Source organism: Eptesicus fuscus, chromosome 12 (assembly GCF_027574615.1).
Source record: "Eptesicus fuscus isolate TK198812 chromosome 12, DD_ASM_mEF_20220401, whole genome shotgun sequence".
In the NCBI taxonomy this organism is placed as follows: Eukaryota; Metazoa; Chordata; class Mammalia; order Chiroptera; family Vespertilionidae; genus Eptesicus; species Eptesicus fuscus.
Window position 1 is genome coordinate 28,890,835 of NC_072484.1, and position 19,685 is coordinate 28,910,519.

A 19,685-nucleotide genomic window follows, 5' to 3' on the forward strand; every position below is an offset into this window, starting at 1 on the left:
CACCTGCCTGCCTGCCTGATTGTCCCTAACTTCCCGCCCTGCCAGCCTGATCACCCCTAACCGCCTCTGCCTGCTGGCCTGATCACCCCTAACTGCCCCCTCCCGCCAGCCATGTTGCCCCTAATTGCCCCCCCTGCCAGCCTGGTTGCCTCCAACTGCCCCCCCACAGGCCTGGTTGCCCCCAACTGCCACCCCCGCCACCCTGGTCGCCCCCAACTGCCCCCCCACCTCTGGCCTGGTCACCACCAACTGTCCCCCCCTGCCAGCCTGGTCACCCCTAACTGCCCCCCTTTGCTGGCCTGGTCACCCCCAACTGCCCCCCTGCCAGCCTGGTTGCCCCTCATGGCCCCCCTCTGCCAGCCTGGTTGCCCCTCACTGCCCCCCCTGCTGGCCTGGTCACCCCACACAGCCTGCTGTTCAATGGTTTGGTGTCCCTCACTAACCCCCCTGCCAGCCTGGTCGCCCCACGCAGCCTGCTGTTCGGTCGTTACTGTAAGGGCGTCCTGACCAATTTGCATATTGCCCTTTTATTAGTATAGATTGTTACAACATCTCTGAGACTATATTCATTACACATTGTATGTTATTACACTATTATAGCAGGTGGCAGAACTTGGCACACTGGGCAGGGATGTGTTGGTATGAATTCTCACTCTAAATGGAGTTCCTGGCTCCAAACTATGGGTCATGGGCATCGAGAACATCCCGCTCTGGGGCTCAGAGGCCAGAGTTTTCCCTCCCAGTCTTGCAAACTAGCCACAGATTGGGTCATAATGGTACCCCTTCAATAGGGTCATTGTAAGAATTAAAGGAGTCAATATATGTAACATGCTTAAGCCCAGTGCCTGGCACACAGTGAAGTGTAGGGTAAGTGGTAGCCCTTTTTATTACTGCTGTTAACAGCAGCAGCAGCAGGAATGAGTACTGCTGAGTGACCATGCCAAACACCAGGTGTGGACTTCGTGGCCCTGGGCTACATGGAAAAGAGCAGAAAGGTGAGCTCAGAGGCACATGTAATTTTTGTCTATGGAGCGTTATCACTTCCAGCACAGGTTAGACCAGGAACCCTAGACGCTACTTTACTGAGACGGACGAAAGAGGGTTGTTCTTGGCCATCAACTTTAAGATAGGGCATTAGTGGAAAGCAAGGACCTCAAGGCCTGAGGTCCATTCCTAGGAGACTCCTGTGAGAGCAGGAGCCGTGCTGTGGTTTGAATCTGGCTCAGCATGGGAATTTCTGCCTGCTGGAAGGGCTCTCAGAGCCTAGAGGAAGCCTCTGGTGCAAAGGGGCAAGGTGCCACTGGACACACCCATCAATTGTCACTTCCCAGGTGCTTATCAATGAAGGAAGACACTTTGGTACCCCTCCTCCTAAGACAGAGATCCAGGACTATTCACACTCTGAACTGGATGCCACCCACAGAGACCAAGAAACCAAGAGGGGCCTGACCAGTGGTGCTCAGTGGTTGAGTGTTGACCTATGAGTCAGGAGGTCCCGGCTTGATTCCTGGTCAGAGCATATGCCTGGGTTTCAGGCTCAATCCCCAGTAGGGGTCATGCAGGAAGTAGCTGATCAATGATTCTCTCTCATCATTGATGTTTCTATCTCTCTCTCCTTCTCCCTTTCCTCTCTGAAATCAGTAAAAAAGAAAATTTTAAATAGGGTGGGGATGAGGCAGTAGGGTCTGAGTCTGCCTCTAAAGTTGTAGCCAGGTGCTCCGGCCCCTCCAATTTGAATGATGACATGTTTCCCACCCTTAGTAAATGCCAGGAACCATTCTAAGATTTATATAAACTCATTTAATCCTCACAACAACACTAGGAGAAATATATATGTATATATACTTATTTATTTTTTTTTTACTATTCATCCCTCTTTCACAGCTAAGAAAACAGGCACAGAGGTTAACACCTTGCCCAAGAACACAGAGTGAGTGAGAGGCAGAGTGGGATTCAGGCCGAGGCTACTCTTACCCACAGGGCACTCTGCCTCTCATGCCCTCCTATCTATCAGAGTGGGCAGGGGAGAGGTGGGAGAAGCGATTAGTGGCCACCTGCTCTGGGCCAGGCACTTGACAAACACCTGTATGCTTCAATCTCATTAGAACACAGTGAAGGATGAGCCACGATACTCACAGTCCATGAGGGAGAGCAAGACCACAGCAGTTTGATCATCTATTTGCCCAAGCCACACAGCCCAGGAAGGGGTGAAGCTGAAATTCAAACTTCGGCCTGAGTCTGCCCCAAAGGGCCCCTCCCCAACCTGCATGGGGATCAGGAGGAAGGGGAAGCGGAGAAGGGGGTGAGAAGACTGGAAAGGGGCTTTCCCAGGGGTCTATAGGGCCTCTGGGCTCCTCCCACCCTTGCCTGGCATGGGCAGAGAACACAAGGGACAGGGGATAAGAAGCAGCTCCAGTGTTCTCTCATGGCTCTCAAGGGCCATGGCCTCAGGAGGGAGGTCCTGTGGATCCCCCTCCCTGGACACCCGTCAGCTGCCAGGGACCAGGGCAGGATGGGGGTTAGGGTCGGCTAACGATTTGCACTCTTCAGCAGTGCCTCCTGATCCATGGCAAACATAGATAAGGCCTGGACGGAGGGACCTCCTCCCGAGGACAAGGGCGACAACCCAGATTGCTGGGCAGCAGATCTGGAGGGCACAGGACAGCCCAGAGCCCAGAAAGCCAAGGATGGTGAGGACGCTGCCGAATGCACCAGCTGGACAGAAATGCTGCCTCCCAGGCTTCAGTCAGCAATGGCACAGCCTCCCCGCAGGGCTGCAGCCCCCTCTGACCCAGCCTCTGCCAGACCCAAGGAAGGGACAAGGAGGGTGGGACTGGCTGCATGCCTCAGGAAGATGTATAAATGAGAACAGAGCAGATGCATGGTGGGAAGGGCAGAGGGCTTCATTGGTGCAGGCGCCGCCGGTACAGCACAACTCCGAGGACCGTGGCCAGGAGCGCCCCGACAGCAGCCATCCCAAGCCATGGAGCCCTCGGAGCCTTCCCATCACAAGGCAATTCCTTCTCTTCCATGAGCTGGGTGGCAGCGTGCAGCCCGGGATTGCCTGCCAGGAGGTCAGCACTGGGACCCTCAGCGACATGGATGACCCTAAGGATGTCCCCTGACATGTACTCGTTCTCCTCCGGGGTGTTGTCAGGTCCTGGCTCCGTGTTGTTGCTGATGGCAAGGTCCGCAGAGCATCCGGAGAATGGCTGGCTGTCTATCTGGGAAGATAGCCCGCCTGGCTTGCTCAGCTCTGGCCCTGAGCCCCAGCTGCTGGAGCTGCTGTCTGCATAAGGTGAGCTGCCTCTAGCAGTGGCACTTGTGGGCGCTGGAGACACTGGCGTCTCCTGGTTTAAAAAAAGAGAGAGAGAGAGGAGAGAAGAGAGAGGATGGAACGGACTGGGGATTGTAAGCCAGGTTGGATGGCCCCATTCCTAGGCCAGGGTGTGAACTAGCACCCCAATCTTGTAATTCCCAGCCCATAGTACCCATGAGGTCACCCTCTTAAGGGGTCAACCCACCGATAGTTTAGGAAAGCAGTAGGGGGAGGAGACCCAGGCCCTACAGCAGCATCAGTGGCGACTTCTTCCAGAGCAGCCCTGTCCCTACTCGCTGGCTTGCCTGTGAATTCAACCCCTCCCCTGGGAGCCCTTGGTGTGTACGGCCCCATCCTGAACCAACATTCGGCCTGGGCCTGAGGACCACGGAGTGGCCAGCCACATGGGCTTGGTTCCTCTGGGCAGATAGCAGCAGTAGGGTGACATGTGCAGGCTCGAAGAGGCAGCTGTGGGGGGCTGCTGGGTCAGAGTAGCTACCCAGGCTAAATGGGATGGGACTGCTGTCTGTAAAACCCTGGTCATTGCCCTAGCCGGTTTGGGTCAGTGGATAGAGCGTTGGCCTGCGGACTGAAGGGTCTTAGGTTCGATTCTGGTCAAGGGCATGTACCTTGGTTGTGGGCTCGATCCCCAGTGGGGGGCGTGCAGGAGGCAGCCGATCAGTGATTCTCTCTCATCATTGATGTTTCTATCTCTCTATCCCTCTCCCTTTCTCTCTGAAATCAATAAAGAAATATATTTAAACAAAAAACAAAAAACCCTGGTCATGGAGGGGCAGAGCAAAGTGTTGAGGCAGACAGGCCATTCCGCTCTCTCTCACTGCTTTCCCTTCTACAAAACTGAATTACTAAGCTTACCAGGGAGCTGTAAGATCTAAATGGATGAATGCATGTGACCAGTGCGGGTGGCCCACCATGCCCATCTCTCCTGAGGTATCCACACTTAAGAGATCTAATGATTGTTATTACTCTAAAGCAGCAGTCTCCAACCTTTCGGACCTCACGGACCACCAGGGGTCCACGGACCACTGGTTGGTGACCACTGCCCTAAAGGACATGGTGTGGGGTCTGGATGAGGCTCCTTCTCAGCTGTCCCTATACCCTCAAAAAGAGGCTCTGGATCAGAATGGAGACTGGCAAGGGTCCAAGAACAGGGCTATGAAAGGGGCCTGGATCACTGCTTGGAGGGGTGAGGACTCACCTCCGAGGGTCTGACGCTACTCCTGATGGTGGGTGCTGTGTTGGCAGGCACCTTGCTGGACACCGAGCTCGTGGGCATCCTGTGGTCAGGCACCAAGACAGTAGGTACCTTGGGTGACACTGTGCCAGCAGGTGTTGAACTGATAGGCAACTTGGAAGGTGCTAGACTGGTGGGCACATTAGAGGACATTATACCAGGGGTGTTTGAGCTGGCGGGCACCTTGGAAGGCACTGTGCTGGTAAGTGCTGAGTGGCGGGGCACCTTGGAAGGTGCTGTGCTGGTGGTCACAGAGTTGGTGGGTACCGCTACTCCACTGGAGCAGGCGGTAGTTTCAGCCTGGTCACCAGCACCCTTTGCAGAGGAGGAGAAGGTGCCAGTAGACGGAGCTGACACTGGGGGTCCAGGCAAGCGGCTTGCCCTGGGGGTAGAACGGGCCAGGGGCTGGAAGGAGGCAGTTGGAGAGACAGGCCCATGGGATGATGTCATGCTGGAGACCATGTCTGCAGGTGATAAAACAAAAGAGGAAACACAAACCCACAGGAGGGCTGGGATCAGAGAGCTGGAAAAGGGTCCCTCTGCCCCAGCTCACACCATCTCTATGGCATCAAGGCTTCCCAACTTCTTACCCAGTCCCTTTGGTCACTGCTCCTAGGCCTGAAGGCCCAACAGCTACAGGCACATCCTTGGTCCTGTCTATCCTCAGTCCTTGACCTATAGCACTGAGTCTGTTCTCTCACAAAAATGAAAGGGTCCAGCTCTCCAACAGCCTCTAGGGGCTTGAATATCATTAATTATCTGCTCTGCTTCTTCTTCTCCTGCCTGGGACACCCCCCCTTTCCTCCAGTGTCTGCCTTTCCCATCTCCTCCCTAGCCTGGTGGAACCCTAGATGTTCCTCCCATTGCCATATTTTCTCCCTGCCCCACCCCAGCAGGACAATCCTGGACCAGGGCAGCAGGATGGCTCAAGCAGAAGAGCTCATACCAGTCACGTGGTTCCAGAGGCCCAGCAAACCCCCAGTGTGTGCAAATCTCCTAGGAGGCCTAAGGGCTTGATGTGTGTGTGTGGTGGTGGTGGGGGGTGGGGGGGGGGGGGAGGAGGAGTTGCAGGCACAAAGCCACCCCTAGAGGAGGGCCTGCCCTGGGGGAAGCAGAGGGAACAGGTGGTGACTGTCCATAGGGCAGTTTTGTCAGGATTTTCTATGGAACTCTGAGAGTGCAAACCCCACACCCTACAGCCGACAAAGGCCAGGAGTGCTTCTGATGTGCCCACCACCCCAAGTATAACACCACAGAATCTTGTGGAACCTGTCCACACACGAATGAAATCAAAGTGCCCTTTGCCTCTCTCTGGTCCACAGCAGCAATTCCTGAAAGGTAGTGCATGGTAAGCTGACACTGTAAAATGCAAATGGATGCTTGGGGCAGGGTATGAGGTGACAGAAGTCTAGGGTCACTAAGATGGCTTCTCTGAGCCTTTAACTGCTCAGGTGCCTTGTGGCTGTCCCAGGGGCACTGAGGGCTGGCCAGGCACAGTGTCATGTGGAACACAGCTTGGGAAATAGTGGTGCAGAGAGATGCCAGCCTGGACAGTCACAGTGGACAGCTCTACATACCTAAGGGGGAATACTGAGGTCCTGTGTGGGGATTCGGGCCTTTGGCTGATGAAGACCATACTTCCGCTGGGGGCTGAGAAATTTTAATGATTTTCTGGGAGCTTGAGACCATTTTAGGGCAGGGCAGTGCCTAAGTGCTCCCCTGCCAACAGCAGCCCTAGCCCTGTACTCTCCCTTCTGCACTGTCCTCCAGGGACTGGCAGATCCCTATACAGTCCCTTTGGTAGAGTGCAGAAATAGCCCCAGTTCTCTTCTCCTACCTGTACCCATGCCCTCTCAAATGTGACTTTGTCAGTCCTATCATCTAAGGAAGGAATGTCCCCTACTCCTTGCCTCTGGGCTGGCCTTGTGACTTTCTTTGGCCCATACAATGAGGCACAAGGAACACCATGCCAGTTTTGAGCCTTTGCCCCAAGAGCCCTCTCTTTCTCAGAACTCTGCTCAGCTGCCACTAAACGGGCTTTTTGCTGGAGGATGAGAGACTCATGGAAGAGAACCAAGGTGCCCCAGACCACAGCTACAAGCAGAGCTTATGAGTACGCCAATGTGTACACAAGAGAGAGTTCGGCCAAGATCTGAACCAGTTGTACCAGCCCAAATTGCTGACCCACAGAATCATGAACTAAATAAATGGTCAAATTTTAAGCTATTAAATTTTTGGGGAACTGTTTGTTATACAGCAAATGCTAACCAATACACCCTCTAAAAAACTGGGTCTCTCCCTGGGGTAAACTCCCTTTATTCCCACCCTTTGCCTCTTTTTTTTTTTAAATTAATTAATTAATTTTTAAAAAAATTTCTTTATTGATTAAGGTATCACATATTTTCGTCCCCCCATTCCCATCCCACCCACCTCCCCACACATGCCCCCACCCCCCTGTTGTCCTTAACCACCGGTTTTGCTCATATGCCTGCACACAGTGTTTTGGTTGATCTCCCCCTTTATCCCCATCCACCCTTGCCTCTTGTCTAAGAAAGCCCAGAGGGGCAACTCTAATGCTCACCCTCACTTAGAGATCAGAGAGGCCCTCTACTCCAGATTCTATACATACCTGTTACGTGGGCACTGCCCAGTTCTATGTCCTGCTCCTGAGGCCCACTGGATGTCAGAGGGCTGAGGGACGCCATGTCAGAGGAGGGCTCCTGGGGGCCAGTGGGCCTCCTCAGGTCAGCCCCAGAGCTGGCTGTCTGCGGGGGCTTCTTCGAATTCTGCAAGAAGGAAAAATGTCAATAAGGCAGCTGCTTCTCCCAGGAGCTGGCAAAGGACAGTTTACACTTGGGGGCAGCTCCTAGAGGCCTCAGCCCACGCCACGGAGCACAGGAAACAAGGAAGCCACTGCTTTGGCTTCGGTTACAGCCAGACCTTCTATCTACAGGTGACTTTGAACCCACCTCATAGAAACCACACACACCATCCCCAGGGGAGTCCCTATCTATCCCTCCGCTCTTGTAGAAAGGTCCCCGCTCTGTAAGGCCATTGCACAGACCCCTTTCTTGGGCTTCAAATCCACAGTTTGGTGTCTCCGGAACACCCACCGCCCATTCATCCTATCCCAATAGAATCAGTCATCTTTCCCCCAAACTTCACTTTATTGGCAATAATTACAGCTCCACCATCCACCCGCTACCCCATCACCTCCTACTACCTTACGCCCCCTTATCTGGTCAACCCCTAGTCTCTCAACATCTCACATGCACCACTGCAAAGACCTCAAACGGTGACCGTACAACTGGTTGATGACAGGATTGGGCTGCCATAGAGTGAAGCCTTGGCCAACAGTCTGGGAGCTGGTCTGGGGCAGATCCCCCCGAGGGGAGCCCTGGGGTTCTGAGCAGAGATTAGGCACGATTTGTGGGGTGTAGGAGAGGGCTTCTGGAAGGCTGGGTGAGCAGAAGTAGGCAGATGGCAACGCACAAGCAGGGGGCAGAAGGCAGATGGTGAGGACATACCTCTCCCGGGGACGCTGGCGACTGGGTGTCCTGGACAGGCATGGGGTAACTTGGCTCGTCTCTGTAGCTATTGTGAGAGGCACTGGGGGCCACAGCGGGTGTGGAGGGCCCTGGTGTCTCAGCAGGAACCGACGGCGGCTCCGGTGGGGCTGGGGGCCGTCTCTGGTTCACTGGAGGACAGACAGAGTCATGTCAAGGGGGACCCAGGGGTGTTCCTAAGCACCTAAGCAGTGACAGGAGAGGTGCCATTGGACCCCCAGGGCCATGGCTGTCGAAACCCCCACAGCTCCAAAAGCTGTCCTGATATGGCCGGCACTCCTCAGAGGAGACACGCTTCACTGAGTGGGAGGCAGAAGTGGGAGGGCGGCAGGGGTTGGGGAGGACAAGGAGAGGAAGGTGGAGCAAAAGATGGAAGGGGAGAATGTGGGGTGCGTCACTGGCCTCACACCACCCAGACGGGGTCGGCAGTCACAGCTTCACTGACCCCAGGCGTTCTGGGACCCAGCGGCTTCCTCCTCCGGTGGGTGGCTGTCACCACCAACTGACCCCCTACCTGATGCTGCCTCCCCCTCAGCCCCTCCCTCCCCTTTGCCCCCATCACCTACCCCTGGCCCCACCACAGTGGTTTGTACGCAGGGAATCACTGTTAATCTCCACAAATAAAGAGACACGTTTGGAAGGAAGGGAGGGACAGAAGGTAGAGAAAAATGATAGAAGACAAACAGCATGATACTGTAAGGCAGTGGTCGGCAAACCGCGGATCGCGAGCCACATGCGGCGCTCTGGCCCCTTGAGTGTGGCTCTTCCACAAAATACCACGTACCCTAATTAAGTTAATAACAATGTACCTACCTATATAGTTTAAGTTTAAAAAATTTGGCTCTCAAAAGAAATTTCAATCGTTGTACTGTTGATATTTGGCTCTGTTGACTAATGAGTTTGCCGACCACTGTTGTAAGGCTATCAATCTAGGCAGGGCTTCAGGGTGGTCTCTAGGCTGATATATAAATAGGGCTGGCTTGCCTTTTCTTCCTGTTTCAGTCCCTCAGACCCGGACCTCACAAAACGCCCTAAGGGCATTTGGCCTGACAGGGGGTACTGAGGGGAGCTCAGGGGTAACTGGGTGGGTAACCTGAAAGGCTCTAAGGGAAGGGAAGAGATGTGGGGAAAGGAAAGAAGAAACCCATGATGGAGAAAAAGGAGACAGTAAAGGGAGGGAAAGAGAGAAGAGTGGAGAGAGAGAAGGTGAACTGAGGAAGAGGAGACAGGAGAAAGTGAGAACAGGGGTGGGAGGCAAACATGACAGCCACAAAAATGAGAGGAGGCTCCATCTGCTGAGCACAGGGAGGTGCTCAGCCCCCCTAAGCACCCCACATGCTGACATCCCAGGGTATCCACCACAGGCCCATGAGGTACACGTTGCCATTAGCCCTGTTTTACAGAGGAGAAGACTGAGGTTCCGAGAAATTAAGAGACCTGGCCAAAGGGACACAGCTAAGTAGCTAAGCTGGGGTCTAAACCCAGGTTTGTCGACGGCCCCGGAGTGCTGGGAGGGAGGGTGACAGAGGAAGGGAGGAGGTCCAGGAGTGAGGGGACAGGGAGCGTGTAGGGCAGGGGAACACACAGGAGCTCCAAGAGCAGGGCCAGGGGAGGGCTTACAGGGCAGGTTGCTCTGATAGACGCGGTCCACTTCGTCAGCAAGAGCAGCCAGCTCACAGGCCCTCAGTGCCCAGATGAGGGACTCCACCCAGCCGCTGCGTCGCTGAAGGCTGTTGAAGAGATCCCAAATGGTGTTCCGGTTCCCCTTGAGTTCGAGGTGGGCCCGCAGTAGGTCCTGGAAGACACAGCCCGTGGCTCTGCTCAAGCCAGGTGGCCCTGGCCCTTTTCCCTCTCCAGAGGGGACAGCTGCAGAGAGGGGCCCCGACCACAAGAGGGAGGCAGCCATCTGACACTGGGTCAGAGCCCAGGGCAAAGTTAGGGTTTGAGTCCAAGTTTAAAGGCAGCTATCAGGAAAGAGGCTCGTACTGTGTCCTGGGTTCTCCGGCTCAGGGCTTTGCATGAATTATCTTGTTTAATGCAATTATTCCTACTCTGCTGACGAGGAAGCTGAGGCTTTGCAGAGGTAAGGCAGCGAAGATCCTTCAGCAGCGAGGCAGGATCTGAACCCCGTGAGTCTGATGCCAAAGCTTGGGGTTTGTTTATACAGCCTCCACGGCAAAAGGGTTTAGATTAGCAAAGGAGAGAAAGGTGTGTAGGAAACTGCAGATGAAGAAGGGCGTAACAGAAAAGAGAGGAGGCCAATACTAAGGACCAGGGAAGAGGAGGGACTGGGGAGATTCTGAGATGAAGCAGCAGCTGCAGAGCTTTAAACCCACCTGATTTCACCCATAAAAACAAGCAACCAGATAGCAGAAACAAAAACCCACAGTTGTTGCTCAGTGGTTTGAGCATTGACCTATGAACCAGGAGGTCAGGGTTCAATTCCAGGTCAGGGCACATGCCTTGGGTTGTGGGCTCAATCCCCAGTAGGGGGCATACAGGAGGCAGCCAATCAATAATTCTCATCATTGATGTTTCTATCTCTCCCTCTCTCTCTCCCTCTCCCTTTGTCCCTGAAATCAATAAAAATATCTTTTTTTTTCAAAAATATATTTTATTGATTTTTTACAGAGAGGAAGAGAGAGGGATAGAGAGTTAGAAACATCGATGAGAGAGAAACATCGATCAGCTGCCTCTTGCACACACCCCACTGGGGATGTGCCCACAACCAAGGCACATGCCCTTGACCGGAATCGAACCCGGGACCCCTCAGTCCGCAGGCCGACGCTCTATCCACTGAGCCAAACCGGTTTTGGCAATAAAAATATCTTTTAAAAAATATATGTTTTTATTGATTTCAGAGAGGAAGGGAGAGGGAGAGATAGAAACATCAATGATGAGAGAGAATCATTCATAGTCTGCCTCCAGCATGCTCCACCCTGGGGATAGAGCCCTCAACCCGGGCATGTGCCCTGACTGGAATCGAACCTGTGACCTCCTGGTTCATAGGTTGATGCTCAACCGCTGAGCCATGCCGGCCAGGCAATAAAAATATATTTTAAAAAAAGAAAAAAGAAAGAAAAAGATGGTTCTGATAAAAGTTTGTGTGGGGCCCTGGCCAGGTTTGGCTCAGTGGATAGGCCTGCAGACCGAAGGATCCCAGATTCGATTCTGGTCAAGAGCACATGCCTGGGTTGCAGCCTTGATCCCCACTAGGGGGCGTGAGGAGGCGGCCAATTCATGATTCTCATTAATGATGTTTCTATCTTTCTCCCTCTCCCTCTCTGAAATCAATAAAAATATATTTTTTAAAAAATACAAGTCTGTGTCTATCATTTAAAAACAAAAACACGTTTGTGTGGGGCCCAGAACCCAGAAATTTCAGGCAGCCACTGCCATATTGTTGAGCACTGCACCAAAACAACACCAGAGGGAGCCCAGGGAAGTTGGAAAGGCTACCCTGAACCACACTTCATTCTGAAAGTTAGAAAAGAGGCAAAGACAGGAAGTGGGTTAGACAACAAGGAAGGAAGGAGTTGGCTCTGGCTTGGGGTGAGGCTCTGAATTCCGCAGCCCTGCCCCCAGTCTGACTGCTGCCACGCCCTGGCTCACCTGGTCACTGGTTGTGAGGCAAGACAAGTAAGGCAGAATCTCCAGAACAGGAATATGGTGAAATCTGCGGTAATTGCGGCGGATATACTCGAAAGTCTTCTCCTCGGCAAACGTCATCCCTCTCCAGCTCTGCAGGACGAGGGCTCTAACTCAATGGGACTGAGAGAGAGGGGGAAAGACTGGAAGAAAACAGGCCACACATGACCGCAGGAGTGGGAGTGGGGTTGAACAAAAAGCAATTCTTTCTTTCTCAGCTCTGGAATTCTGGCCTTTTCTCTTTAACCACCCTATTTTATTGTTACCTGAGTCTCAGAGGCCCTCAAGGAATTTGCTTAAAGATAAATGGATGACCACAAACAATCAGATCCAGGAGATAGAGGGTCCATCTCTGCCCTGCAAGTAGGTCAGTGTTGGGAAGGGTCTGGCTCCTCACTGTCTCCGAGGCTGTGTGTGCCCCTAGCTGCGGACAGCAGGAGGGCTCCAGCTAGATGTGCCGCTTCTTTAAGGACACGGAGAAAAAATGAAGCAGCAGCCCAACATGATAATAATAGGACCCATCCTACTTGAAAGGTAAAGAAAATAAAGTATTAAGGAGAGAAGGGGGCTTGCTAGTTAGTGGAAGAGCAAAGGATGAGGCTCTTTCCAGAACAATACTGCAGGCCTACCATTTAAAGCTTGCTACGTACATGTTCTAAGGGCAGGAGGCTGAGTCCCACTTCCCTGAACTCACTGTTGACCTGGGGCAAGTTACCAGTGTTTTCCAGGCCTATCCTCACCCCTAAAATGGCTCAGAGAGCTTGTTCCGATAATACAGTAGTTCTGCCTTGTAAGCTTGAAATTTACAAGGGTCTCAAATACAAGCAATTCCTGCCAGTCCCTTCTATAGCACTTAACACAATTTGCAATTACAGATGCATTTGTTCATTTCTTATTTGCCTCCCCCTGGGGAGAAATGCAGGGAATGCATTTCTCTACCATCATCCAATTTGTATTTTATTTTGTGGGACAGATAACAAATCCGTAAGCGTACATATAAATAAGAATCCCGGGTGGTAATAAAGGTTACAAAGAAGATAAAGCAGGGTAATGAGACAGAGCCGATGCAGAAGGGTATGCTGCTTGAACTGGGATGGTCTGAGAAGCCTTTGTGAATTAGCCGCATTTGAGCTGAGCTCCTTCCTGGCTGTGAGAGTGGTGTCTCTGACCGAGGGCACTGCAAGTGAGAAGTCCTAAAGTGGGAACGAGCTTGGCATGTTTGAAGAAGAGAAAGCAGGTCCAGGTAGTCCAGGTTTAGAAAGCTAGGGGAGGGGCAGAGATCAAGGTCAAAGAGGGCCGCTTATATATAGCGCTATAGGAAAAATGTTGGGTTTTATTTGGAGTGAAACAGGGAGCCATTGGAGGGTCCTGAGCAGGGAAGGGAGAGGACTTGATTTATGTTAAAGACCTCTCTGGCGGTGGTGAGGACCTTGGACTGTGGAGAGGCCAGATGGAAGCAAGGAGACAAGTCAGGAGACCACAGCAGGGGACAAACAGATGATGGGTATGGCTAGGATGGTAACCATGGAGGTGACAAGAGACGGCTGGATTCCTGGTGTTTTGTGGACTTGGGAGGTGAGAGAGAGAGAAGAATCAAGGATGACTTCTTGGGCGCTGGGTGGACGGATGGTGCATTAAGCCAACCAGGGAATTCAGGGATAGGAGCAGTGTCAGGGGTTTCCCGAGCTCCATTTTGAACAAGTGAAGCTTGAGGTCCTATTGGATGTCCAGATGGGTTTTCAGGGAGGGAAGGGGCCGGGGAGAAGGCCAGGCTTGAGTGAGACCACTAGGAGACAGTGCTGTAGAGCAGAGTGTTCAAAAGCTGCTGAGGCCACCAGTCTCTCACACGGGAAACAGGACAGCAGTCCCGTCTATAGGCCTCACCACCTCACACTGCATGACTTGCTTTGCTAACCGGGTGGTACATTCCTGGTGGGGCAAGTGCTAATGAAAAAGGTCAAGAGGATCATGGAGGTGGGGCAGGGGTCCTCGGAGACTTCAAGAGATGAGCAAAGAACAACTCCGTGGTAGTTAATAGATCCTTTTCTCCTATGGTATCCAGAGAGGTACCAGGAGTCAGGTGATACATCCTTCTGCATTCTACCCTCAGCCCTTAAGACTCGGAATTTGGGGGGCATGGGTTTATATGTATGGCTCCACTAAAAAGAAAGGAAGTCCAAATATACTGACAGCTGTCAGAGGGGCAAGGGTTGTGGGGCTGGGTGAAAAAAGTGAAGGGATTAAGCAAAAAAAGAAAAAAGCAAATAAAACCCTACCTCATAGACACAGACAACAAAGAGTAGAGTGATTACCAGAGGGAAGTGGGGAGAGAGGGGCGGGAGAGGGGGTGGCGAGGGGAGATAGAAGAGGGTATGGGGGCGATAAATGGTGATGGAGACTTGACTTGGATGGTGAACACACAATACAACACAGTTGATGTATCATAGTATTATGCACCTGAAACCTATATAGTTTTATTCATCAATATCACCCCAATAAATTCAATAAAAAAGAAAAAATAAAGGGTTATGTAACAATGCCAGAATAATTTTTAAACATTAAAAAGACTAATATTGGCCCTAGCTGGTTTGGCTCAGTGGCTAGAGCCTCGGCCTGTGGACTGAAGGGTCCTGGGCTGGATTCTTATCAAGGGCACATGCCCAGGTTGTGGGCTCAATCCCCAGTAGGGGGCGTGCAAGAGGCAGCCAATCAATGATTCTCATTATTGATGTTTCTATCTCTCTCCCTCTCCCTTCCTCTCTGCAATCAATAAATATATATATATTTTTTAAAAAAAAGACTAATATTGAAGCAAGAACAGAGACCAAAGACATTGGAAAAAATAAAAAGCACCTCACAGCCCTAGCTGGTTTGGCTCAGTGGATAAAGCATCAGCCTGTGGACTCAGGGGTCCCGGGTTCAATTCCGGTCAAGGGCATGTGCCTTGGTTGCGGGCACATCCCCCGTAGGGGGTGTGCAGGAGGCAGCTGACTGATGTTTCTCTCTCATCGATGTTTCTAATTCTCTCTCCCTCTCCCTTCCTCTCTGTAAAAAACCAATAAAATATATATTTTTAAAAACAAAAAAGCATCTCACAGACACAGACAACAGTATGGTGATTACCAGAGGTTTCCCTCGGCGGCAGGAGCTGAATAGTATAGATAAGGCCCTAACCGGTTTGGCTCAGTGGATAGAGTGTCAGCCTGTGGAATCAATGGTCCCCGGTTTGATTCTGGTCAAGGGCATGTACCTTGGTTGAGTCACATCCCCAATAGGGGGTGTGCAGGAGGCAGCTGATTGATGTTTCTCTCTCATCGATGTTTCTAACTCTTTATCCCTCTCCCTTCCTCTCTGTAAAAAAATCAATAAAATATATTAATAAAAAAATAGTACAGATAAGAGAACTGTACAAGAATCAGACATTCATGATAAAAGTATCACTAAATAGTGATTAAATTGTTTAGAAGACATTATTCATAAAACTAGCTCTCTATGAGAAAATAATATTAGATCCTAATTTTACACAATGGATAACAGAAAACTCCAAATAAATTAAAATCCTAAATATAAAGGGTAAATCATAAAGAAAAGAGTAAGTGTCAAAAATATTTTTTTAAAGAACTTCTAACAAAATATTTGAGATCTTAAGCATGGCTCTGTGTTCATTCCCAAATATTCCAAATAAAAAAATTAAGCAAATAAAAAAAAAAAGAAACGAAGTCCATATTCGTTCACATTTATTGAGACCCACTACAGGCAGGCATATCCTAAATTGCTTTCATTTAATCTTTGCCACAATGCCATGTAAGAAGCGAGGTCAAATTGCACATTTGAACAGTGGCCCTAACAGATTTGAACCTAGGACTTACTGCCTCACTGCCGTTCACCATACACCTTGCAGGAACAGAGGCCCTGCAGCCAGTGCGACTCCTAGTCCCCGGCTTCAATTTCAGGGAGGGGCCAAGGTCATTGCCGGAGTGTGTGTGTGTGTGTGTGTGTGTGTGTGTGTGGGGAGGGGATTGCATGTCGCTAGGTGAGGTGTGCCTGGGAGGATGCAACATTTACTCCCTTGTGAGAGCGCGGTTCTCAGGTCGCTGACTCTCCTTCCAGATGTTTTTGAGGCTCCACTGCATCTACACGGAGAAGGTTGTTTTTGGGGTGTTTTGTCTTGTGGGTTTTTTGTGTTTTTTTTTCCTCCTCCATGTTTTCTTGGTACGTCTTTACGGCTTCAGTAAAGATGGGCGGCGGAGTGTTCCGGCCCCACGCTGGGAGGAGTGTCCGGCCCGCCTGCCCTGGGCTCGGTGCGCTGCAGAAATCCCCCCGCGCGCGGAGGGTGAGCCGCCCGGCCTCGGCTCAGATCCCTAGATTCCTGGGCCAGACCCAAGTTCCCGGGGGGCGGGGAGGCTGGCTCTTCGGAGAAGGTGTCACCGCCGAGAACTGTCAAGGCTCAGAGGAGGGCCGTGACTCTCGAGGTTGGTAGGCCCCGCCCGAGGGTCACCCTGAGCCTGCGGGCGACTGGAGCTCCGCAGCCGGAGCTGTCTCCTTCCGCCCCAAACCCCCCCGCATGCCCCGCGCCACCCACCTCCCGACCTCCCGGGGCTGGAGGCGGCGCGTGGAGCCCCCGCTGCCCCGACCCCGCGCGCTCGGTCCCCTCCCCCGACCCCGCGCGCCCCAGACCCCGTGCGACCCGGCGGCCTCCGAGTCCAGCTCGGCCCCCGCCTCCGCGGGAAACCTCTCCGAAAGGCGTCCGTGCGAGCTGGTCCCAAAGGATCTTACCTGGGGAAGCCACCACCCGGCGACCTGCCGACAGCCGCGGACCGCCGCCGCCGCCGCCGCCGCCACCTCCAGCCGGAACTCGCCCCGCGGGCGGGAAGGCGGGGCCAGGGCCGCCGGGCCACAGGCCAGACGGCAGGGGCGGGACCTCGCGCAGCTGGGCGGCTGGAGCGGGCGCTCGGCCTAGGTTTGGGGGCTTGGATCCGCTGGACCCGCGCTCCGGACCGACCTAGGCTCCAAGGAGCAGGTCATTTCCTTTCCTTGTGCGTCTCGAGCACCTTTCAGGGGAAGTCCAGGGTCTGGCTAGACACCAAGTGGGCGGCCCACCTCCTGGTCCGACGCCAGTTCGGTTCCCACGCTTCCTACGCGAAGCAACCCCTCTTCCCGCGGAGTAAATTAAGGGGTGAAAGGATGTAGGTCCTTGGCTCCTGGACGCCCGGGGCCTGGCACACAGTTAGTGCTCAGGTAAGTGTCCGGTGACTCGCAAAGTTTACTTGGATGCGAGAGCCCAGCCAGGAAAACAGCGCATGCTGGGCCCGAGGAGCGGGTTCCAGACGCAGGGCATGAGCGCCAAGGTTGGCTCGCCTGGCTCCCTGCGTGTGGGAAAGGTTTCTTGGTCCCCGGGGGTACCTCCCCGCAGCGCTTGCCAACCGCCTTGTCCTTCCTCTAATGGGGCAGAGGACACTTGCTGGGGCAGAAGCCAGCGCTTTTGAGCGCCTACTATGTTCCAGGTACAGGCTTCAAGTCCATATGTTAGGGCCCCATTAAATCTTGCACAATAACGAGATAGAATGGTGTGGGGGAGTTTCCTGTTTTAAAAAGAAATTTAGAGCTTTGGGGATGTGTTTGGCCGTTCTTACTAAAGTTTATAAACATAAGCCAACCCTATCACTCAGCAACCACTCCTGGGTATGCATCCACCTAGAAACATACACAATAGATAATGTTCATAGTGGCTTTTTTTTTAAAAAAAGTATATCTTTTCATTGATTTCAGAGAGGGAGAGGGAGAGGGAGATAGCAACATCAATGATGAGAGAGAATCTTTGATCGGCTGCCTCCTGTACGCCCCACACCCCGCAATCCGGGTATGTGTCCTGACCAGGATTGGAACTGTGATCTCCTGGTTTGTAGGTTGAACTTCAACCACTGAGCCACACCAGCCAGGCCATAGTGGCTTTATTTGCAATAGGCAAACTTTGGAAACAACCCAAAGATCCATCAGTAGGAAAATGGAGAGACAAACTCTGGTGTGCTCACGTCATGGAATAGCATGCAACAGTGAAACAGAACAAACTATTGATACATACAACATGGCTGACTCACAGGATGAATGGGCACTATGGCTAACCAAGCCATGCTCTCTGTCCCCAGTCACAAGGTAAAGTTCAAAAATAGGCAAAACTCATCTACATAAATAGAAATCAGCCCACCAGGAGTGGCTCCGTTGGTGGAGCGTCCTCCTGTGCACAGGGGAGAGGGGGTGAGAGTTACCTGGTCCATCCCCCAGCAGGCATGTGGGGAGGGCTACAGATGGATGGATGTTTCTCTCTCACATCGATGTTTCTTCCTCTAGCTCTCCCTTCCTCTCTCTAAGCATGTCCTCAGGTGAAAATTTAAAAAAAAGAATCAAATCACTAGTTACCTCTGAGGATGTTGAGGGTGGGGTACAAGGGAGCCTTCTGGTGGGAAGGACATACTGCGTGTCTTGATGTGAATGTTAGGTTCATGGGCTTGTCCATATGTACACTTAAGGTCGTTACACTTTATACTGCAACTTAAAAAAGACAGACACCTGAGGGGTTAAAAGTTTTGGCCAAGATCACATGCCAATGCCTGAGTACATACCTGCCTCTAAAGCCAGTGCTCCCAAACTGAACCGTAGGAAGACGCCTGAACACTTTTCAGGTGAGATTTTATTCTTTTACTTGGTAACTGTGTATATTTCACAACGTTCAGCATTTACAAAATGTTAACATCACACCTAAACTCCACTAACTGTAATAAAGCCAGCTCTGCCTTGTTTAGCCACGACAGGGTGAACGTTGATTGGTTCCAAAATCATTCCTGCCTGCTACTGACCCCAAATCCAGTGACTTCGTATCTAATCCATGCAGGCAGAGCATTAGGAGTGTGGTATCTAGCTTTCAAATGCAGTTATTACCTCTTTTTGCTGGACCTCACAGGACATTAAAAAACAAAACAAGAAAAGAAACAGCTTCCTCAAAAACACTGTGAGATACTTAGTCCATTTGGGATGTTATAACAAAAACTAGAGGCCCGGTGCAGGAAATTCATGCACAGGTAGGGATCCTAGACCTGGCCGGAGATCAGGGCCAATCAGGGCCTTCCTTCCCCTGGCTGCCAGCCACCAGCTGGGGCCTTCCTTTGTTCCGTGCCGCCCCCTGGTGGTCAGCGCACATCATAGTGAGCGGTTGAACTCCCAGTTGGTCCAACTCCCGAGGGGACAATTTGCATATTAGCCTTTTATTATATAGGATAGCATAGTCCCAGCCGGTTTGGCTCAGTGGATAGAGCATCTCTCTGTGTACTGAAAGGTTCCAGGTTCGATTCCGGTCAGAGGCACATGCCTGAGTTGTGGGCTCGATCCCCAGTCGGGGGGAGGCATGCAGGAGGCAGCTGATCAATGATTCTCTCTCATCATTGATGTTTCTATGTCTCTATCTCCCTCTCCCTTCCTCTCTAAAATCAATAAAAAATATATATTAAAAAATAGATCATAGACGGGGTGGCTTAAACAGCCAACGTTTATTTCTCAGTTCTGGAGTCTGGAGGTCCAAGATTCGGTGGCTGGGAAGGTCTGCGTCCTGGTTCACAGGCATAGTCCTCTCACTGTGCCCTCACATAGCGGAGGGGCAAGGGGCTTTCTGGGCTCTTCTTTAAAGGAAGAACCAGCCAGTGTGGACCCATGAACCAGGAGGTCTCGGTGTGGTTCCTGGTCAGGCCACATGCCTGGGTTTGGTTTCGGGCTTGATCCCCAGTAGGGGGTGTGCAGGAGGCAGCCGATCGATGATTCTCTCTCATCACTGGTGTTTCTATATCTCTCTCCCTCTCCCTAACTCTAAAATCATTAAAAAAAAAAAAAAACCTTAAAAAAATTGGCC

General features: G+C 52.0%; 1 protein-coding gene across 6 annotated transcripts; it reads right to left on the minus strand.

Moving 5' to 3' along the window:
- Nucleotides 1-2,271: 2,271 nt before the first annotated feature.
- On the minus strand, nt 2,272-16,647 carry MAVS (mitochondrial antiviral signaling protein). 6 transcript variants are annotated; one of them, XM_054724061.1, is made up of 8 exons: nt 16,565-16,647; nt 12,055-12,145; nt 11,753-11,911; nt 9,761-9,935; nt 8,102-8,271; nt 7,204-7,360; nt 4,539-5,038; nt 2,272-3,350 (listed from the first exon to the last, which is right to left on the minus strand). In XM_054724061.1, the coding sequence occupies exons 3-8, from the start codon at nt 11,867-11,869 to the stop codon at nt 2,904-2,906; spliced, it is 1,566 nt and encodes a 521-aa protein (XP_054580036.1). In that variant the 5' UTR covers nt 11,870-11,911; nt 12,055-12,145; nt 16,565-16,647; the 3' UTR covers nt 2,272-2,903. The 6 variants fall into 6 exon arrangements, with proteins under 6 accessions (XP_054580036.1, XP_054580035.1, XP_054580037.1 ...); XM_054724060.1 differs by having other exon boundaries at nt 11,753-11,931; XM_054724062.1 differs by lacking the exon at nt 12,055-12,145 and having other exon boundaries at nt 11,753-11,881.
- Between the last annotated feature and the right edge of the window lie 3,038 nt (nt 16,648-19,685).